The 19,529-nt window shown below is 36.8% G+C and overlaps 1 protein-coding gene across 1 annotated transcript in view; it reads right to left on the reverse strand.

Annotated features, from left to right (window-relative positions):
• Positions 1–19,529, reverse strand: part of LOC124805027 (myotubularin-related protein 10-B) — a 107,955-nt gene that overhangs the window by 52,866 nt on the left and 35,560 nt on the right. Inside the window, exons 9-11 of the mRNA XM_047265437.1 lie at positions 15,825–15,971; positions 5,135–5,307; positions 4,784–4,954 (exon numbers count right to left, since the gene is read on the reverse strand). Coding sequence (XP_047121393.1) covers positions 4,784–4,954; positions 5,135–5,307; positions 15,825–15,971 — 491 coding nt within the window. The remainder of the gene's footprint in view (positions 1–4,783; positions 4,955–5,134; positions 5,308–15,824; positions 15,972–19,529) is intronic.

Consider the following 19,529-nt stretch of genomic DNA (forward strand, 5'->3'; position numbering starts at 1 on the left):
ATTTACTTTAAATACAGATGCTATTATTTCTTGCCTCGCTATTTTAGGTGGAAAATCGATCACCTTAAACTTAAAAGGTACAGATTAGGAGATAATACAACAGGCTTTAAGGATTTTGTAAGTGTTAGATGAGGCAACCAAAGAAGTGTTCTCAGAGAAAACAATATCACTTTTAAAAATGAAAATCTTACCAAGATCAATGGAACAGCAACTAGAGTCTTTTAAATATAAAAATAAAAAAATCCTCAAGAAGTAGAGTCATTGGTCGATAATTTGCTTAAAGGGTTATCAGAGTGGCTTGGGGTTATCTCCAACAATGAACTGATTAGTCAGGCTATATTACTGGACACCCGATTCAAAGACCAGAATTTTCAGACTACAACATGTTTCAGAACCACTACATGAAGGATATTGTAAAAATGAAAGTGTTGGTTGTTCAACAAGAAAAAAACAGAGCTCATTTCTCAACCACTGTGACACATGAGACTTCTTCAGTCTGGGAAGAGTTCAACGAAACAAGTCATGACCCAAAAGTGTGGCAATTGTCGAACTGAACAATTATTTAGTGGTGGGAAATTTGCCTGGACACAGCAACCCCTTAAACTGGTGGGAAACAAGAAAATTGTTGTGGCCAGCACTGTATAAGCTGATTCTAAAAATATTATGTATCACAGCAGCATCAGTGACCTGTGAACGAACATTTTCAAAAGCAGGACAAATGTGCACTAACAAGAGAAAGAGACTCACATAAACTAGAATGGGTCAAATTTTATTTATAAATGACAATATTGATTAATTTTTCCTTTATGCGAACATACCGACTCTAAGTGATAACTGCAGATATACTTCAATTACAATTGATATAATTTTTATATTTTTTTCCAATAAAAGTATCAAAATATAACAAGAATAAGTCCTCATTCTCAAAATTTTTCCACTTCATAAGAAATATTTAGGATTTTGATATAATATTTATAATTTTTACAACAAACAAAATTTTAAACTGTTTTATCTGAAAATTACTGGGGACACAACACAAAATTATTATGTCTCTTTACAAGTTCTTTCACAATAGGACCACATCAGATAAAAATTCAGGTTTAGTGACATGAATTGAAAAGGCAACGTACTTCCTTTTACTTATTTTTTGTTAGTGAATGGTGAGTGTTGAATCATGAAAAAGAGCTAGTTCATTTCAGTGACTGACCAGTTCTGATCCGATTTCTGAAAAGAACAGTTTTTACCACCTCTACTACCAACTGAGATACCCAAGCATGGCTCATGACCCATCCTTGCAGCTTCAATTCTGCCAGTACCTCATCTCCTACCTTCCAAACTTCACAGAAGCTCTCCTGCAAACCTAGCAGAACTAGCACCCCTGGAAGAATGGAATTGCAGAGACATGGCTTATCCACAGCCTGGGGGAAGTTCCCATAATGAAATTTTCACTCTGCAGTGGAGTGTGCACTGATATAAAACTTCCTGGCAGATTAAAACTGTGTGCTGGATCGATAGTCAAACTCTGGACCTTTGACTTTCCTGGAAAAGGGCTCTACTAACTGAGCTATCTGAGTACGCCTCATGACCCATCCTCACAGCTTCAATTGTTCCAGGCCTGCTAGACTGCTAGTTCTGCAAGTTTCACAGGAGAGCTTCTGTGAAGTTTGGAAGGTAGGAGACGAGGTAGTGGCAGAACTGAAGCTGTGAGGACGGGTTGTGCGTTGTGCTTGGGTACCTCAGTCAGTAGAGCAGTTGCCCGCAAAAGGCAAAGTTCCCGAGTTTGAGTCTCAGCCCGGCAACAGTTTTAAACTGCCAGGAAGTTTCAGGTCGAAGATCACTGCAGAATGACGCAAAGCCCTTGTGAGACTAGGGGAAAGCAACAGGGTAAACTGCTGTGGGTCCCTGGTCACTCAGAAATCAGTGGTAATGAACAAATCAACAGGCTAGCCAGGCCAGCTCCAACAGCTCCATTTCCTGGACCAAAAACTTTCCTAAGCATCATTAAGGCGATAACTATGAAACTAGTTCAGTAGACAACATGTAAAATATTGGACACTATGATCCCAAAACAAAAACTTGGCAAGCTAATGTTGCCAAAGTCATGTTTTAAGAGTAGTTCTCTACTCTTGGGCTGAACAGGTAACAGACTAAGCTCATGGTAGGACGAACGACAGGCTACGGGAACTTTAAGAAACATATAAAAATGATGGGTGTAGAGAAAGAAGCCCCTAGGCGTAGGCTGTGTGATGAGGACAATGGAACTGCATGACAGCTAATCTTCCAATGTGAGTCACTGGAGATCAATAGGCACACAAAATTGTGTCTAAAAAGGAAGTAGTAAGGGGCATTGTAGCAGTCTTCAAGAGTACTGATTGGCTTTATTAGAACCACATGGAGTGAAAATTCACAATAAACACTGTTTCAGTGCAGGCAATAGTGGGCCAGGATTGCTGTTGTTCTGATGTCCCTGTTCAAATCAAATCAATGAGATGCAAACTGGGTCACATCGTGTTGTGCACATCCTTGTCACTGAAATGCAATTACCACCACCACACGCTACTCATTTCTAATTTAGTGCTATATGTTCAACAGTGTAGAATTTAATGACACCATCTCTGTTTTATAAGCATCTCATTGTCAGATACAATTTTGGAATAATACCCTGCTGTGGCTATCTGTCACAAAACTAAGAAAACAACAGAACTTTAGTGAAAAGATTAAAAAAATTAGTACCACACCAACATAATATGGCTCGATCAGTCAAGGTGGATGCAAAAAAAATTTGACACGTTAGGTTCAGAATGAATTTTGTACTATGTTTCTAAAGGGGAGCACAATCAATTCCTTCAAGTATTAGATTTTGTATAATACCTACAACACTGCAGGGAGGATGTTTTGGCTCCAGCACAGCATTTTATTCAGTTTGGTTTGATGCCCTCTCTCTCTGTTCTAATAAATAAAATTTCCACTTCATACAAATTTTATCACTGTTGGCTTAGCAAACGTTGCAAAAAGCCTATCTTGAAAGACCAGGATATAATTCAGTTTGGCTATGGAATGTCACTTCTGATAGCTTTAGCCAAAATTCTTGAAAAAGTAATGTATTCATGAGCGGCTTCACATATTTGTAAAAATCAGGTACTAAGAAAATGTCAGTTTGGTTTTCAGAAAGGCTTTTCAACAGAAAATGCTATATATGCTTTCACTGCTCAAATATTAAATGCAATGAATAACCAAACATCACCCATTGGAATATTTTGTGATCTCTCACAGGCTTTTGATTGTGTGAATCATGAAATTCTTCTAGATAAGCTTAAGTATTGTGGTATGTGTGGGATAGTGCATACATGATTTAATTCATACTTAACTTGAAGAATGCAGAAGGCTGAAATTAACAGTACAGATAGTCTACAAAAACGAACAGAGTCCTCTAACTGGGGAGGTATCAAGAATGGTGTCCCACAGGGTTCAGTCTTGGGGTCCCTTATCATTCTTAATATGTATTAACAACTTGCCACTCTATATTCATGAAGATGCAAAGTTAGTTCTTTTTGCTGATGATACAAGTATAGTAATCACACCCAAGGAGCAAGAATCAGCTGAGGAAAATTATTAAGTGGTTCTCTCCAAATGGACTCCCACTAAATTTTGAGGAAACACAGTTTATACAATTCTGTACAGTAAATGGCATAATACCATGGATAAATATAGACTATGAATGGAAGTCTGTTGCTAAGGCAGAATATTCAAAATTTCTGGGTGTGTGGACTGATGAGAAATTGAATTCTTAAGAAACACATTGATGATCTGCTGAGACGATTGAGTTCAGCTACTTGTGCAATTAGGGTCATTTAAAATGTTGGTGATTAACATACGAGTAAATTAATCTACTACGCCTATTTTCATTCACTGCTTTCATATGACATCATATTTTCGGGTAATTCACCATTAAGAGAAAAAGTAATCATTGCACAAAAGCATGCAATCAGAAAAATAGCTGGAGTCCACCCAAGATCATCTTGCAGACTTTTTTAAAGGATTTAGGGATATTCACAGAACCTTCACAATACATGTATTCACTTTAAAATTTGTTAAAAACCTATCCCAATTAAAAAATAATAGCAAAGTGCATAGTAACAACACTAGATGAAAGGATGATCTTCACTATTCTGCATTAAATCTGTCTTTGAAACACAAAGGAGTGAATTATGCTGCTACAAACGTCTTTGTTCATTTACCAAACAGCATTACAAGTCTGACAAACAGCCAACCAGCATTTAGAAACAAATTAAAAGAATTTATGAAAGACAACTCCTTTTACTCAACAGATGAATTTTTAGACATTAAGTAATAATTGTAAAAATAAATCAATAAATAAACAGATAAACAAATTTAATTATATCACTTAAAGAAACCTAATGGTAAACTGACAATTTCCACATTATTACGAAATGTCATTCATGATCTATGGAACAAGTAATGGTGTAATGTAACTGTAAACCTACATTTTATTTAGTCTGCGAATGGCAACAGCTGAAAATGAAGTAACAAAATGAAAGTTCAACATTCATTGAGTTTTAATTCTGGCAATGCACCAATAAACAAACAAACAAAGGCAGAGTGGGAAAAAACATAATGTGACACAATGCTGAGTTAGCTAAAATATTTCTTTGTCAGACTTATATGACCCAAATCCCAACTTCCTTTTCCAGCAACTACAATGTAAAAAGCTCAAACACTTTTGTTACAATATCTAAGAGGTACTTGGTATATAACAATTTACCTTAGCAGCAACATCACGATCCCTCTCACAGTCAAAAAGGAAGGTCTCAAATACTGAGATATGAGCTGAATCCCATAATGTAGTCAAGTATGTTTCAGTGAACTCGAACTCGATGGGAAACTGCTGTAATAGCTGCCACACACAATCCAGAAACAGCAGGAGTTCAGGGGACTGCAAAAGCACACATCATTGAGTATGATTTCAGTGTTGATTACATTTGTTTTATGGGACAAGTAAAGTTATGGCACAGAACTTTCATGTTTAAAAAATATGTTTGAAATAAATAATGTATTCTAAAATGGGAGTTAGCCAGCAAAGTAAATTACAATAAAGTCTTCAGCACTCACTAACCCTTTCAGAAGAAGAGCGTAGAACATGACCAAGTCTTGAGCTAAATGGATGTCCCAGAGACACCCATTCCTTCTGTATGAGCGCCTGAAATCCCACAAGTGTTCGGTACTGTGGAACCAATAAAAGCTGGCACAGTGATGAGATCACACAGCACATGTCACGTCCCTCTGATTCTTGAAAACACAGAACGACAACAGTATTTGTAAGATGTTGCACATATTACTTTAGTGCTGAATCAACAGTACGGAACAGTTTTGCCACCAACTACTTTAAATAATTGAAACAGTTTGAATACCAGGATCCCATCACAAAATTAGCTATAACAATATCTGAGCATTATGAGGAAGACGTTTGCATGAACTACGTAATGTCCTTTCAGGTTATGTTGGCAGGACTTTTTATGGGTGTGCTCTCATTTAGATTCCAAATTGTGTAAATCAGTGTGTGAAAACACTACTGATGGACTTCAGTCTTGTGCAATATTGCATCAGAATAGTGATCATCATACAGTGCAAGTTCTTGCTACTTCATCTAACCCCCAATAATCCGTCTACCCACATGACTGCACAGTAGACTGATTTGCAGTATCTTAACAATTCACAGTTTCTCATTGTTATGCTATATCTGGATGGAGACACATTGAATTAACTACTATACTGCTTGGCAACAGCAGTATGCCATGTCTGGATGGAACACACTGAATTAACTGCTATACCGCTTTGTTGTTGAGTCATATTATATGATTTGAAATTAAGCAAATATTATTAGGATACAAATAAAAGTCTAATTAACAATTTCTCTTGGTGTAGGCCCACCCATCAAGCTTGTCCACTGTCAAATTCCAACAGTATACATTTGTATGGACTCTGGTATATGTTAAAAGAAACTGTACTGTTGGCCCTTGCTAATATACAATTGTGATCTACATCTACATTTATACTCCGCAAGCCACCCTACGGTGTGTGGCGGAGGGCACTTTACGTGCCACTGTCATCACCTCCCTTTCCTGTTCCAGTCGCGTATGGTTCGCGGGAAGAATGACTGTCTGAAAGCCTCCGTGCGCGCTCTAATCTCCCTAATTTTACATTCGTGATCTCCTCGGGAGGTATAAGTAGGGGGAAGCAATATATTCGATACCTCATCCAGAAACGCACCCTCTCGAAACCTGGCGAGCAAGCTACACCGCGATAGGTCGAACGAGTTTTTTTTTTTTAAGCCACCTCCTTTGTTGATGGACTACATTTTCTAAGGACTCTCCCAATGAATCTCAACCTTGTACCCGCCTTACCAACAATTAATTTTATATGATCATTCCACTTCAAATCGTTCCGCACGCATACTCCCAGATATTTTACAGAAGTAACTGCTACCAGTGTTTGTTCCGCTATCATATAATCATACAATAAAGGAACCTTCTTTCTATGTATTCGCAAGTGACAACGGGACCTTACAGACTGACCCACTTCAATATGCTTCATACTTCCAGGATTTGAAGGGCAGTGCCTGGCATCAATTAAAACGCACAATATGATGGAATTTATCTCTCTTCTTTAAAATCACTGAAGAAAGTCACCTTCGAAAATCGGGAGATTTCCAATTGCTGTTACATATTTCCAGCTTACTAACACAGATGCCAGCAGCTGACTGCATAATATTAAACTCTAGTAATTTGTTCGGGGTGCATACGAGAACAAGGAAAAAAATATTCCCAGATTTTTCCTGGATTTCCCAGTTAAAAATTCACTTTTTCCACATTAAGTGACAGTACACCTTCCCTCAGGACTGTAAAACTGATCAGTTCTCTGAAAGAGAAACACGTTTTGGAAAAATATTTGATGGGCAGCAACACATATGCTATATATTCTCGTATTACAATAGGCTGCATAGTTTCATATTACAAATGTATATATTCAAATTCAACCAAACACAGAACATTAATTTCTGAAGCACTGATATCAAGATTGCGATGTCCTTTTGTAAGCCAATCATAGCTCACCAGTCGATGATAGCACATATTCAGAGTATAGAACACATGCTGTAGTCAGACAATAGCAATATCACTATTAAGTAGTATAAACACACAAACAGGAAAAGTTAATAGTTTTAATTAATATACATATTGCAGCTACGAGGAAGGCTAAGCTTCCACATATAATATTGGTATTTTTTTTTTTGCATATGTTACATTTTAAGATACTTCACCCAAAAGTACCAGTAAAATTTTAAATAATGACATAAATGTCTGGCCTTCTAGGCTCAAAATTCTTCCAAGAGGCTGGCCCTCAAACTGTTAAACTTTAAACGAGAGTCAAACACCCTGTGATTTATGAAATTCAAAGCAGATTCTCACATAAAACAATTATTCTTGTGTGACATGAAATTTACTTTGTAAGTAACACTTTTCAAACCAACATTTGAAATATTTTCCTGCGACCTGTTAGATTACATTTCAGCAGTTGTCAGAGGGCGCTGGAAAACAGGTGTTACTGTGCATGCCCAGCTACAATGACATAAGAAGCTCGTATGTTTGTATGTATATAGAATTAAGAAATCTTACATTACATCCTGAACAAAACAGGATATCACAGGATACTCCAAGAGCTTAGGAATTTCGTAAACTATACTAAAATGAATAATTTGGCTTAAAGTGCACATCAGTATGTCCAGATTCACAAAGAAGTAGTCCCAACCTGATATTAAGTTTTCCCGTGTGGTTTTTGGGATGCAAATTTTCTTGGGTTACCAGTACTGTAGTATCTCTGTTTCGTTCTTTATCATGGCATAAAGCCGTACATGCCAGACGATCAAAACATGCTCTCGAAATTCAGCAAACAGTTGAAACCAGCCAATAGTGTGGAATGAAACACTTTGTTACAAATAAATTGACTGCCTCTGTGGAAAAGATCAATAAAAGCCACATTTCTTTAACAAACCGTCAAAAATAACTTCACTGTTCTGCAAGGCAATTAATGCTTGACTACCAAAAATGTGAAAATAAAATAAAATTATAAAACCGAAACTAATAACATATTTTAGCTTTCCGTAATTATGTGAATACATTTTAATTCGCTTCATAGCTCCCAGCCACAGAAATCAGTAAACAAAAACACGACTCACGAGGAGACTAAGCATCTAGCCGCTTATTGCTACTGCTGACAGAGCTACTAGCCACACTTCAGGTAGCCAGAAGCGGGAGAAGGTACTGCTCATAGGGGACTCAACTGTGAATGCGCATGAGCCCACTGGCAACTGCTCAAATGAACTATTGCAAACAGCAGTGACACAGTGCTCATCGGAAGCAGTTTGTTGTTATAAAGTATTGCATACACTTTGTCCTAAAGCCTTTGACAAGCTTTGCTATTGGCAGACACTTGTGTACGCACTGTGTTTTTTTGTTGTAAATGGTGCATTTCCTCTGCAACTCAAGTTTTTTCCTCTCTAGTTTATTTGTTGTTGTTGCAGTATTATTCTGCAGTAGTAAGACACACTAAAATTCTTTGTTACGGTATCAGTTTTTACCACTCAGAATTACATAAATTTAAATGAAAATAAAAGCAATGATAAAATTCCTGGAATTCTAAAAAATTCCCAGTTTTTTTCCGGTTTTCTCACAGATGACAAAATTCCTAGTTTTTTCCCAGATTTCCCCGGTTGTCCCAAGATATATGTATCCTGTGGTTCGTATCTTTTGGTAGTGAGTTTCTTTTACTTTGCTGTAAATTCCATATTTATTTAACATGTGGAAATATTAATTATCAAATGCTGGATCATAAATTTGAATATAAATAAAATGTTCTGTTTTTAATTACTAACTGCATGGAAATAAAATTTGATAGATATTTGAACTGTCTTACTGTATGTTGTTGTCATCTTCAGTCTGAAGATTGGTTTGATGCAGTTCTCCAGCCTAATCTATGCCGTACTTAAATAATACTGATCAAGTGTTTTATTTTCTTTTTCTTTTTGATCTTTTGCAATTTTGTACCATATTTTAATTTATGTGAATACTTACATTTTGATGTTTTTTTTAATTAAAAACAAAAATGTTATTTTTATTAAATAACATGATTCAGTATTTTTATTAATATTTCCAAATATTAATTAACATGGGATTAAAAAATATAAATAATAAAAATAAAAGGTTGGTATTGGTGAGATACGAACCAATGGTAATGCAATTACTAAACTTTTACTTTACACACTCAGCTGCAGGTAATAACGTTAATAAGGTCAACATATTTTGTAGATAAGTGGTCAGATAACTTCTAATTTTCAAGTGAAATTTTTTTGAGTTGTTTTTAGAAATGTACCCCACTGCTTGGAAACTGACGTCTGTGCATTTACTTTCACATCCTACAATTATGAAGAAAATATAGGACAGCTAGTCCCTAAGGTCCCCTAATGAGTAAAAACGTCCTCTTACAAATTGAGACAGATTAATCTCCTATGTTACACATGACAACTATTTTATTAGATTTCTGAGCTTAGTTAAAACACCAGTATTTACTGGCAGATCAATAAAGGCTGGTATGCAATTTTCACTAACAAACATCAGTCTTATTATGTTCCTGACTTATCAGGAGGGACTGTGTGTGTGTGTGTGTGTGTGTGTGTGTCGTATGGCCAATTTCAATTTTATTTTGTCCATTCTGGTGTTATTTTTTTTAAACATGTGTTGTTATCTGCTGATTTTAATGATGTCCTTTTTGCCAATTTTGGTATTAGTTTCTGATGGCCTATTTTTGAAGTACAAACGATTCTCATTTAGTTGCATAGGCAGACCATTTCTCCAAGAATATAGAAGAAACCAAGGAAAGACAGAAAACATTAAAAAATGCTGATGCATTATATTTACTGGCATCACAGCTCACATTTATTTAAATTATTTAAAAAAAATCTTTTCTGTTAAACCCATTTAATCTTATCAATTAAAATTCAGCAACCATACATAATTGAAAAATGAAAATATTGTCACCATTACTTCAAATTTCTCTTCTGAAACAATATGCTGCTGATAAGTCACCACTTCACTACAGTGAGGAAATCACCTGTATTCTACATTTGCCCAGTCAGAACATGAGGCGTTTGAAAATGTGCCCATTCCCTACTGGCACACAAAGTTGCTTTTCCACTATATTATGAAGGAATGTGTATCTCTATAGAACATCTACATGGCTGAGATTTGCTATTCAAGATACATTTAACAACCTCTTTGCCATGGGAGCATTACTTGAGGTCACCACCACCACCACCACCACCACCACCAACAACAACATTATCCTATCACTCAAGCAAGAACTTACGACAGTCAGTAGACACATGCATGGATCTGTGCCCATAGAGGGGTGCAAGAGATCTGTTTCTGGATAAGGCATGCCAGGTAATTTCAGTCAGCGAAGGCCTCGGCACACTTGGCATATCTGGGGAGGGACTGTTTGTCTCTGCAGATGGTGACAGCTGCAGGTGGTTACTGTGTATGGAAGGAACTTCTTGGTATTGAATGGACGCCAGCTGTGGAAATAGGGGTGTTGGTATTGTTACTGGTTGGTGGGTTTGATTAAAAAATGCTGATGCAAGGAAGGTGGATCATTGAGCTGAGGAGGACTAGGTGAAGTGAATGGTGGAGATGTTGAGGTTCTAGAGGATTGTGGATAGGGTGTCCTTACCCTCAGTCCAGACCATCTCTCTATTCACATTCCTCCACAATCACATCATCTCCACTTCAACAGTTGCCACCCATTCCACAATGTCCAGTCCCTTCCATACAGCCCAGTCACCTGTGGTCATTGCATCTGCAATGACATGCAAAACAATGTGCTCGACTTGAATGACTTCTCCACAATTTACGCCAGCTCGATTCTACCCATCAACAACAGCTTCTCTGAATTGTGCAGGTGAGAACTCCCTCTACAACATACTCTTCGTTCTCATTAACTCCCCCCCTCCCCCCCCCTCCAAATCTTCGCTAGCCCCTACCTCCACGTGCCTCTTTCAGCCTCACACATGCTTTTCGTTCCCCCAGCATGGTCCTTTCCCCCTTTCGCTTCTGTCAACCCCACCCCTCCTTCTCCCAGCAAATCTTTCTCGATTCTGCACTTAGCAGCCCAATATCCTGTCCCTGCCACAACTGCACAGTCTTACAGGGAGCACTACAGTATCTTTTTCCACTTATAGTTCTTATTTCTCTCCTCCTCTTCTGTACTCCCAGCATCCACCCAAATCGACATTGCTAAGCTAATATTTACCAACAGGCTACTCTTAGATGTGACTCTCTGCCACTCCACGTCTCCTCTATGTGGTGAGTAACATTCTATCCTAATTCATACAATTTATATTATTATTCTATTCCAAATTTTCCACTGTTAGTTCTTATGTAATTGTTGAAATCACTGACTAGTGGCTTAAGATGAAGATCCAAATTCATATACGAAGAAATTAGAGAGTTAATATTTTAGGATATCTTCACTGATATCAAACTATTTAACGTTTGTAGCAAAAACATGTATATCATGTAAGTATACACTGAAACAATTATAAAAACATGTACACAGAAATAAATTTCAAGAAGAAAATACACTCAAGTATTGATACACAGCATTCACTTTACAGCCAGCAGCTGAAGATGTGTGACACACACAGCTTTTCAGACCCATATTATCCATCTCACAAGAGAGGAAAGGAGCTTTACTATTAAGATATTAGGACACTGGAGTTGTGCAGAGCCCCAAGTCAATGGTCAATTCTCGTTTGTTTGTATTTAATTTACATTACTTAGAACACTAGCAACATGTCTTAATGAATTGGCCTTAATGTAAAAACAATGTACTGAAGCACTGTAGATATTATACAAGTCACTTATGATATTTTTACAGTCATTTTCATTATATATGAACTTCAGATAGGCATAATCTGTAACTCTTCAGGCAGGTGGGTTACCTTCATAATATCAAATGTTATTGAATTTAGCATATGTTAAATTTCAGAAGTAAGAAGCACACATTTTTTTGTTTTCTCCAAAAAAATTCCTGCCCTGAGATACAAGACTCCAAAGATGACACTGCAAACACCATTTTGAAGATGCGAATTTCAGAAAATTTTTTAAAATGCTGTATCTCTCTAACAGTTCTAGATATATTGTTAGAGACTTTTTTATTTGAAAGATTATTACTTTATGATTACAGTGGTATCCTCCATTTGGACATATCTGTCAGTTCCTTTACTGTCGCCTTTTTATTTTTTTATATAATTTAGGTTTTTTTTTGTTTCAAAAATGACAATCCAGAAAAGGTAGATTTTTTTCTGTTGATTAGTACTATATAGTACTATATTCTCTATAAAGGAGAGCTTCCACTTTAAAGCTGGACTGGTTTTATTTTAAAAATTCATTTTTTTTTAACTTTTAAGGGTAATGTATGTCTTCTCTGAAGTTTTTTCTTACTAATATCTTTGTTACAATGTTTATTTCTATTGTCTTTGTTACAGTCATTTCTTGTCATTTTCTCTGTTGCAGTTATTTCTTTTCACTTTCATTGTTGCAGATATTTTAAAACTCTTGTTGTTGTTTCTTGTCAGTTTCTTTGTCGTGGTTGTTCATTGCAGGTTTCTGTATTGTAGTTGTTCAGTGCTAATTTGTTTACTGAAGAGGCTTCTAAGAAATATGAGACCATCCAGTGAGTTATGTGTTTTCGTGAGGAATTTGCCGCTTGACACAGTTGCAGTGTGTTTTGTGAAAAGGACTGTTTGAAATGGCTTCTGACTGGGGCCACAGGAGAGTACAGTGTGCTGATTGTTTGCATATCCATAAAAGAGTTATACATAAGACAAACAAAAAACCTGACTTTGTTCAGGTTGGGAATAAGTATTCTCATTTGAAGACTGTTTCAAAGTGAAGATGTTTCCAGTGATGACTTTGTGTGTTCTAAATGTCTTGACAGAATAACAACAAGGATGGTATCTGAACAAGGTGAAGCCTCTCATGGTGCAGGTGATGCAGATTTTGCATCAATAGAGGAAGAATTAAATACCCTGAATCAGTCAGCTACAGAGGCAGGTGTTAGCCCTGTTAAGAAACCGTGGTCAGTGAAGTCGAGTCATAAGCTCAATGCATGAAGAAAGCACAAGGAAATTACCAAAGCTATGGATGAATACACTACAGATTCCACAAATATCAATTCAGCTGTTGAATATTGTGCATCCTACAGTGAAAACGTGCAAGTTTTAACTATTATTCCAGAGACATTTTCAAAGAAAACAAATTCGAACCATCGGTATCAAAGTACATGGTACACAAATCAAGAAATGTGATGTCTGTAAAAGGAGTCTTTGGAAAACCAGATCCCTATTATGGTCATCCTGTAGAAGCAGCTCGAGTTCAAATAGTGCAGTCATTTACCTAGAAGATAAATGGGACTGTTCTCACCAGAGTGCAAACAAAAAAGACACTATAACTGTAACAGTTGAAGGTCAAAAAAGTTGTGAAAGTGAAGAGGTACATGACTCACAGTATTAAAGAAACTTTTGCAATTTATAAAAGTAACTATACAACTTCACGTATTGGAAGGTCAAAATGTTATGCACTAAAACCTAAGTGGGTAGTTCCATACCCATCTAGAGATGTCTGTGTATGTGTGTACTGCGCGAATTTTGAACTTTGTGTGGTAACTTTGAAGAACTTACTGGAGCACGTGACATATAACACCTTGGTTGGGCGTGTGAAGTCATTACTAATCTGCAACATAAAGCAAGAGACCTGTTTGTTTCAAGAATGCCTTTACAGACACTTGGCCTGGAAGACATAGAAGATAACTTTGCAGAAATTACATATGCGATATGGGAAGAAAATCAATTAAGAAAACTGTTGCCTTTGACAGTTTCATTGATAAACTTGGTAAATGGTCGGTGAAAGCAGTAACACACCAGCATCTGAAGAAATTGCTACAACACATTGCAGAAGTTAAAGAGTGTGTACAGGCTGAAGAACTATGTTTCGTGCTTCACTGTGATTTTACTCAGAACTGGTCTGTAATCCTCCCAAAAGAATTACAAGGGTATCACTGGAGTAATGAGCAGATTTCCATTTTTACAGGAGTGACATATTTTCAAAACAGGACCACAAGTGTTGCAGTTATAAGTGATGACACAGGACATGATTCGCACATGCTTTGCTAGCAATGTGCAAAATTTTTCAACTGCAAACAGGGGCAGAGAAGATCATCATTATTTCTGATGGTGCTCCTAGTCATTTTAAAAATCGTTACCAGCTGGTTGAATTGAGTAAGTCGCTTGTGCCAACTGACTGGGTATACAGTGCTATTGGTCACAGGAAAGGGCCTTGTAATGGTGTAGGAGGCCGGCTGAAGCACCATGCTACAAAACATAATCTTTCCAGGCCAAATGCAGCTGTGATTCAGAATGCTGAGAATCTTATGAGAGTCGTGAAATCTTACACATCCACAGCCATCATTCTTTTGTCCAAAGAGGAAATCGAAGAATTCCATGAGCAGAAAAAAGAAGAATTGTCCAAACAAACTACTCCTAAGAAAGGGATTCAGAAGACACATTTTTGGACTCAGAGTGATGGGTGAACTCTTATTGCAAGCACGAAAGAAGAAATTTTGTTCTTTCAGCCAACACCTCAGAAACAGCAGGATAATATGCAGATTCACATCCTCAAAAGTGGGATGTTTGTAGCATGTGTGTATGACTGTGACTGGTGGATTGCAGAGATTATAAACACCAGTTATGAGTTAAACAAAATAATAGTGAACTTTATGCTACCACATGGATCAGCTGCTGGATATAGGTTTCCAGCTTAGGGACAACAACAACGCCACCACTTCTCACTTCCATTCACAATATTTTGAAGATTGTAAATGCTCCAGTTCCTACTGGTTCAACAGGAAGGCACCACTCTATATCAAAGAAAGATACTGAAGCAATGGAACACATTTCTAGTTCATTGACTGGCTAGTTTCAGTACAAAACAGAGTACACAGAAGTTGTATAAATTGACCTTTCACATACATTTTGTAACCATTTAAAATGCTTGAAAAATGAGTCTCTTACTCATCCTTCAAAACTGAAATTATGTTAAATAAGGCTATGTTTTGATTTTCAAGAGCCTGTTACACGGTAATGTGGTAATAAAACAGGTTTTATGTATGGCAAAAATTTCAATTGTTTTTCAAATCTGTTCAACCTTAAAGTGGAAGCTCTTCTTTTCAGGGAATGTAGACCTATATGGTACTAATCAACAGAAAAAAATAAAAATTTATGGATTGGCATTTTTGAAAAAAAAAAAAAAAATTGTTTTCCTTTCATTATATATATATATATATATATATATATATATAAAAATCAGTAGGCTACAGTAAAAGAACTTTGACAGGTAAGTTCAAATGGAGGATTTCTTTGTAATCATAAAACAATTATCTTTCAAATAAAAAAAACAACAAAATATCTAGAAATGGTCCAGAGATACAGCATTTTAAATTTTTTTCCCAAAAGTCACATCTTCAAAATGGTATGTGCAGATTTTTTCCTAGCCTGCCTCAATTGATATGGACTATGCCGATAAAAGAAATTTGGACACACTGATATCATGTCAATGAATACAAACACGAAATCTTTTACACAGTCTTGGTGGAAGATGATCTGTAGAACAGACATGTACAAAAGTGCTAAAACTCACCCTGAAGAACCACTGTGAATCCTTTTAAAAGATGAGCGGCTGCCTCCGATGCTTTGCACAAACACAGAGACACACTGTGCAACCACCGTGTTAACTCCAGTTGTGACATGAAGTGGCTATCTTGTACCCACAACTGACGAATGGTTTCTAAAAGAAAATAGTCTGTTCAAATTTGACGTTAGACTAACACAGTCAAGAAAGCACAGTATTTACATTGTGGCATACCAATGATTAAAAAATTTACTTTTCTATTTAGAATGTACCATAAAACCAACACAAACTCCAGTCAGAAGGACCGGATGAACATAAACTATACGATACTCAACCAAGTATGGTCCTTGTATTTACAAAACATGAGTTAATACATCAATGAACAAACTTTTAATACTTTGCAGATAATGGTAACACTGCTAAATAATCCAGAAGGTAAGTTAAAGTGATGCATAAAACAATTTTGTTGCCCTTTCCATTCATACATAAAAGCTTGTTGGCTGATGAAGATAAACTGCTCAGATTACAAGCCACTATATTCAACAGAATCAGATTTATACTTCTTCAGGGGAAGGGGAGACAATAGTAACTCCTACTACAGAACTTTCTGTGGCCAAAACATTAAAGAAGATAAATGTTTTCAATATAATGAGGATATAACATAGAATTTTCGTAGATCATTATTGATTTTCTGATGTGTGTTCACCAGTTGTTTGCATGATGAATTCACAATTGAGCCTGTACTACCAAACAATTACAGGAAGCAATTAAACGCAAAGTCATTGCCATTTGCTTATAATGTCTAGCAAACCATAAGATCGTTTCAATGATGGATTTCAGTAGGGTCACCAGTAACAGCTAACACATTCACGATACTGCTTTCAAAAATAGATTGGATGCCTTATCAATCAAAACACTCAAAATCTTTTGTTCCAATTCATTCTTAACATTTGAAAAGTGTAGGGAGTCTTTTCAGCCACATACTGAATGAGCTTTAATGTAAACATGTTAGGAGTAAAGGACACTACATACCGAACAACAGAAGCGTTGTTATCGATAGAACACACAAAAAAGAAAAAAAAATTGCTAGCTTATGGACTAAATCCTTTGTCGAGTTGGAGTACAACTACCCACACACTGTGCCCCTGTCTACATCTACATCTACACACATACTCCGCACGCCACCATACCTTGTGTGGCAGAGGGTATCCCTTACCATCACTAGGCATTTCCTTTCTTGTTACACTTGCAGACAGAGCAAGAAAAAAAGCGACTGTCAATATGCTCCATTTAAGCCCTAATTTCTTGGTCCTTATGCAACATGTATGTTGACAGCAGTAGGATCATTCAACAGTCAATTTTCTCAATAGTGTTCATCGAAAACAATTTCACCTTCCTTCCAGGAGTTCCCATCTGAATTACCAGAGCATCTCCATAAAACTTTGCTGTTGTTTAAATCTACCAGTAACAAATCTAGCAGCATCACAAGTTGTTGTTGTTTTTAACCAAGGATGTGCTTTTTCATAAGCTATTTTCCTTACTTGACCTGAGTTTCTCCCTTAATAAACTTAAGAAATCACTATTTCAGGATTCTCTCACAACTGCATCTCCACAACATGTTAGTAAGGTGTTTTTGTTGTGGTCTTCAGTCCAGAGACTGGTTTGAAGCAGCTCTCCATGCTAGTTTATCCTGTGCAAGCCTCTTCATCTCTCAGTAACTACAGCAACCAACATCCCTCTGCATCTGCTTACTATATTCATCTCTTGGTCTTGCTCTACGATTTTTACCCTACACGCCTCCCTCCAGTACTAAATTGGTGATTCTTTGATGACTCAGAATGTGACCTACAAACTGATCCCCTCTTTTCGTCAGGTTGTACCACAAATTTCTCTTCTCCACAAGTCTGTTCAGTACCTCCTCCTTAGTTACATGATCTACCTATCTAATTTTCAGCATTTTTCTGTAGCACCTAATTTCAAAAGCTGCTATTCTCTTATTGTCTATACTGTTTATTGTCCATGCTTCATTTCCTTACAAGGTTACACTCCATAAAATTGAGGATTTCCTGACACTTAAATCTGTACTCAATGTTAACAAATCTCTCTTCTTCAGAAATGCTTATCTCACCTTTGCCAGTCTACATCTTATATCGTCCCTACTTCGACCATCATCAGTTATTTTGCTTCCCAAACAGAAAAACTCATTTACTACTTTAAGTGCCTCATTTCATAATCTGATTATCTTGTATCTCTTGATTTAATTATACTACATTCCATTTTGCTTTTGTTGATGTTCATCTTATATCCTCCTTTCAAGACACTGTCCATTACATTCAATTGCTCTTCCAAGCCCTTTTCTGTCTCTGACAGAATTCTGTCTCTGACATAATTATGTCATCGGCAAATTTCTTCCCCCTGGACTTTAATTCCTGCTCCAATTTTTTTCTTTTGTTTCCTTTACTGCTTGCTCAGTATACACATTGAACATCGGGCATACGCTAGAACCTTCTCACTCCCTTCTCAACCATTGTTTCCCTTTCGTGCCCCTCGAACTTTATAACTGCCATCTCGTTTCTGTACAAATTGTAAGTAGCCTTTCGCACCCTGTATTTTACCCCTGCCACCTTTAGAATTTGAAAGAGAGTATCCAGTCAATAGAAATTCTTCCAGTCCATATGTGGCATAACAGCAAACCAGTGCTTAACAGGGGTGCCTCTTGCATCCATCTAGAAAAGATAACCAGAAGATGCCTAAATAACGCGAAATGCGTTGTTTAAAAATAAAGAAAATAAAACTAAAATTGCAACCAAGACTGTTTTTAACAATATATTCCAGTCAACATTGTCAAAAGCTTTCTCTAAGTCTACCAATGCTACAAACGTAGGTTTGCCTTCCCTTAATCTGTCTTCTATGAGAAGTCGTTGGGTCGTATTGCCTTGTGTGTTAATACATTTCTCCAGAATCCAAACTGATCTATCCCTAGGTCGGCTTCTATGAGTTTTTCCATTCTTCTGTAAAGGATTCATGTTAGTATTTTGCAGCCATGACTTGTTAAACTGATAGTTTTTCACACCTTTCAGCACCTGCTTTCTCTGGAATTGAGATTATTATATTCTTCTTGAGGTCTGAGGGTATTTCACCTGTCTCATACATCTTGCTCACCAGATGGAAGATTTTTGTCATGGATAATTTTCCCTGGGCAATCAGCAGCTCTAATGGAGCTTCATATCATTTCGCAACGTTACGCCCAGATATTTAAATGATGTGACTGTGTGAAGTAGGACATTAGTAAAGCTGTACTCTAAGATTGTGGATTTGTTTTTCCTACTCATCCTCATTAACTTACATTTTTCTACATTTAGAGCCAGCTGTCAATCATCACACTAACTACAAATTTTGTCTAAGTTATCTTGTATCGTCTTACAGTCACTCATCTTCAACACCTTTCCACACACCACAGAATCATCAACAAAAAAACAACAGATATTCATCTAGAAAATAATAGCGGGTCTACCACATTTCTCTGGGGCACTTGTGACAACACCCTTGCCTCGCATGAACACTCACCATCGAAGACAACATACTGGGTTCTATTTCTTAAGAAGTCTTCAAGCCACTAAGATATCTGTGGACTTATTTCATACACTCATATCTTCGTTAACAGTCTGCAGTGGGCAACCACATCAAATGCTTTTCAGAAATCTAGAAATATAG

The sequence above is a fragment of the Schistocerca piceifrons genome, chromosome 7, assembly GCF_021461385.2.
Source record: "Schistocerca piceifrons isolate TAMUIC-IGC-003096 chromosome 7, iqSchPice1.1, whole genome shotgun sequence".
NCBI classification, from domain to species: Eukaryota; Metazoa; Arthropoda; class Insecta; order Orthoptera; family Acrididae; genus Schistocerca; species Schistocerca piceifrons.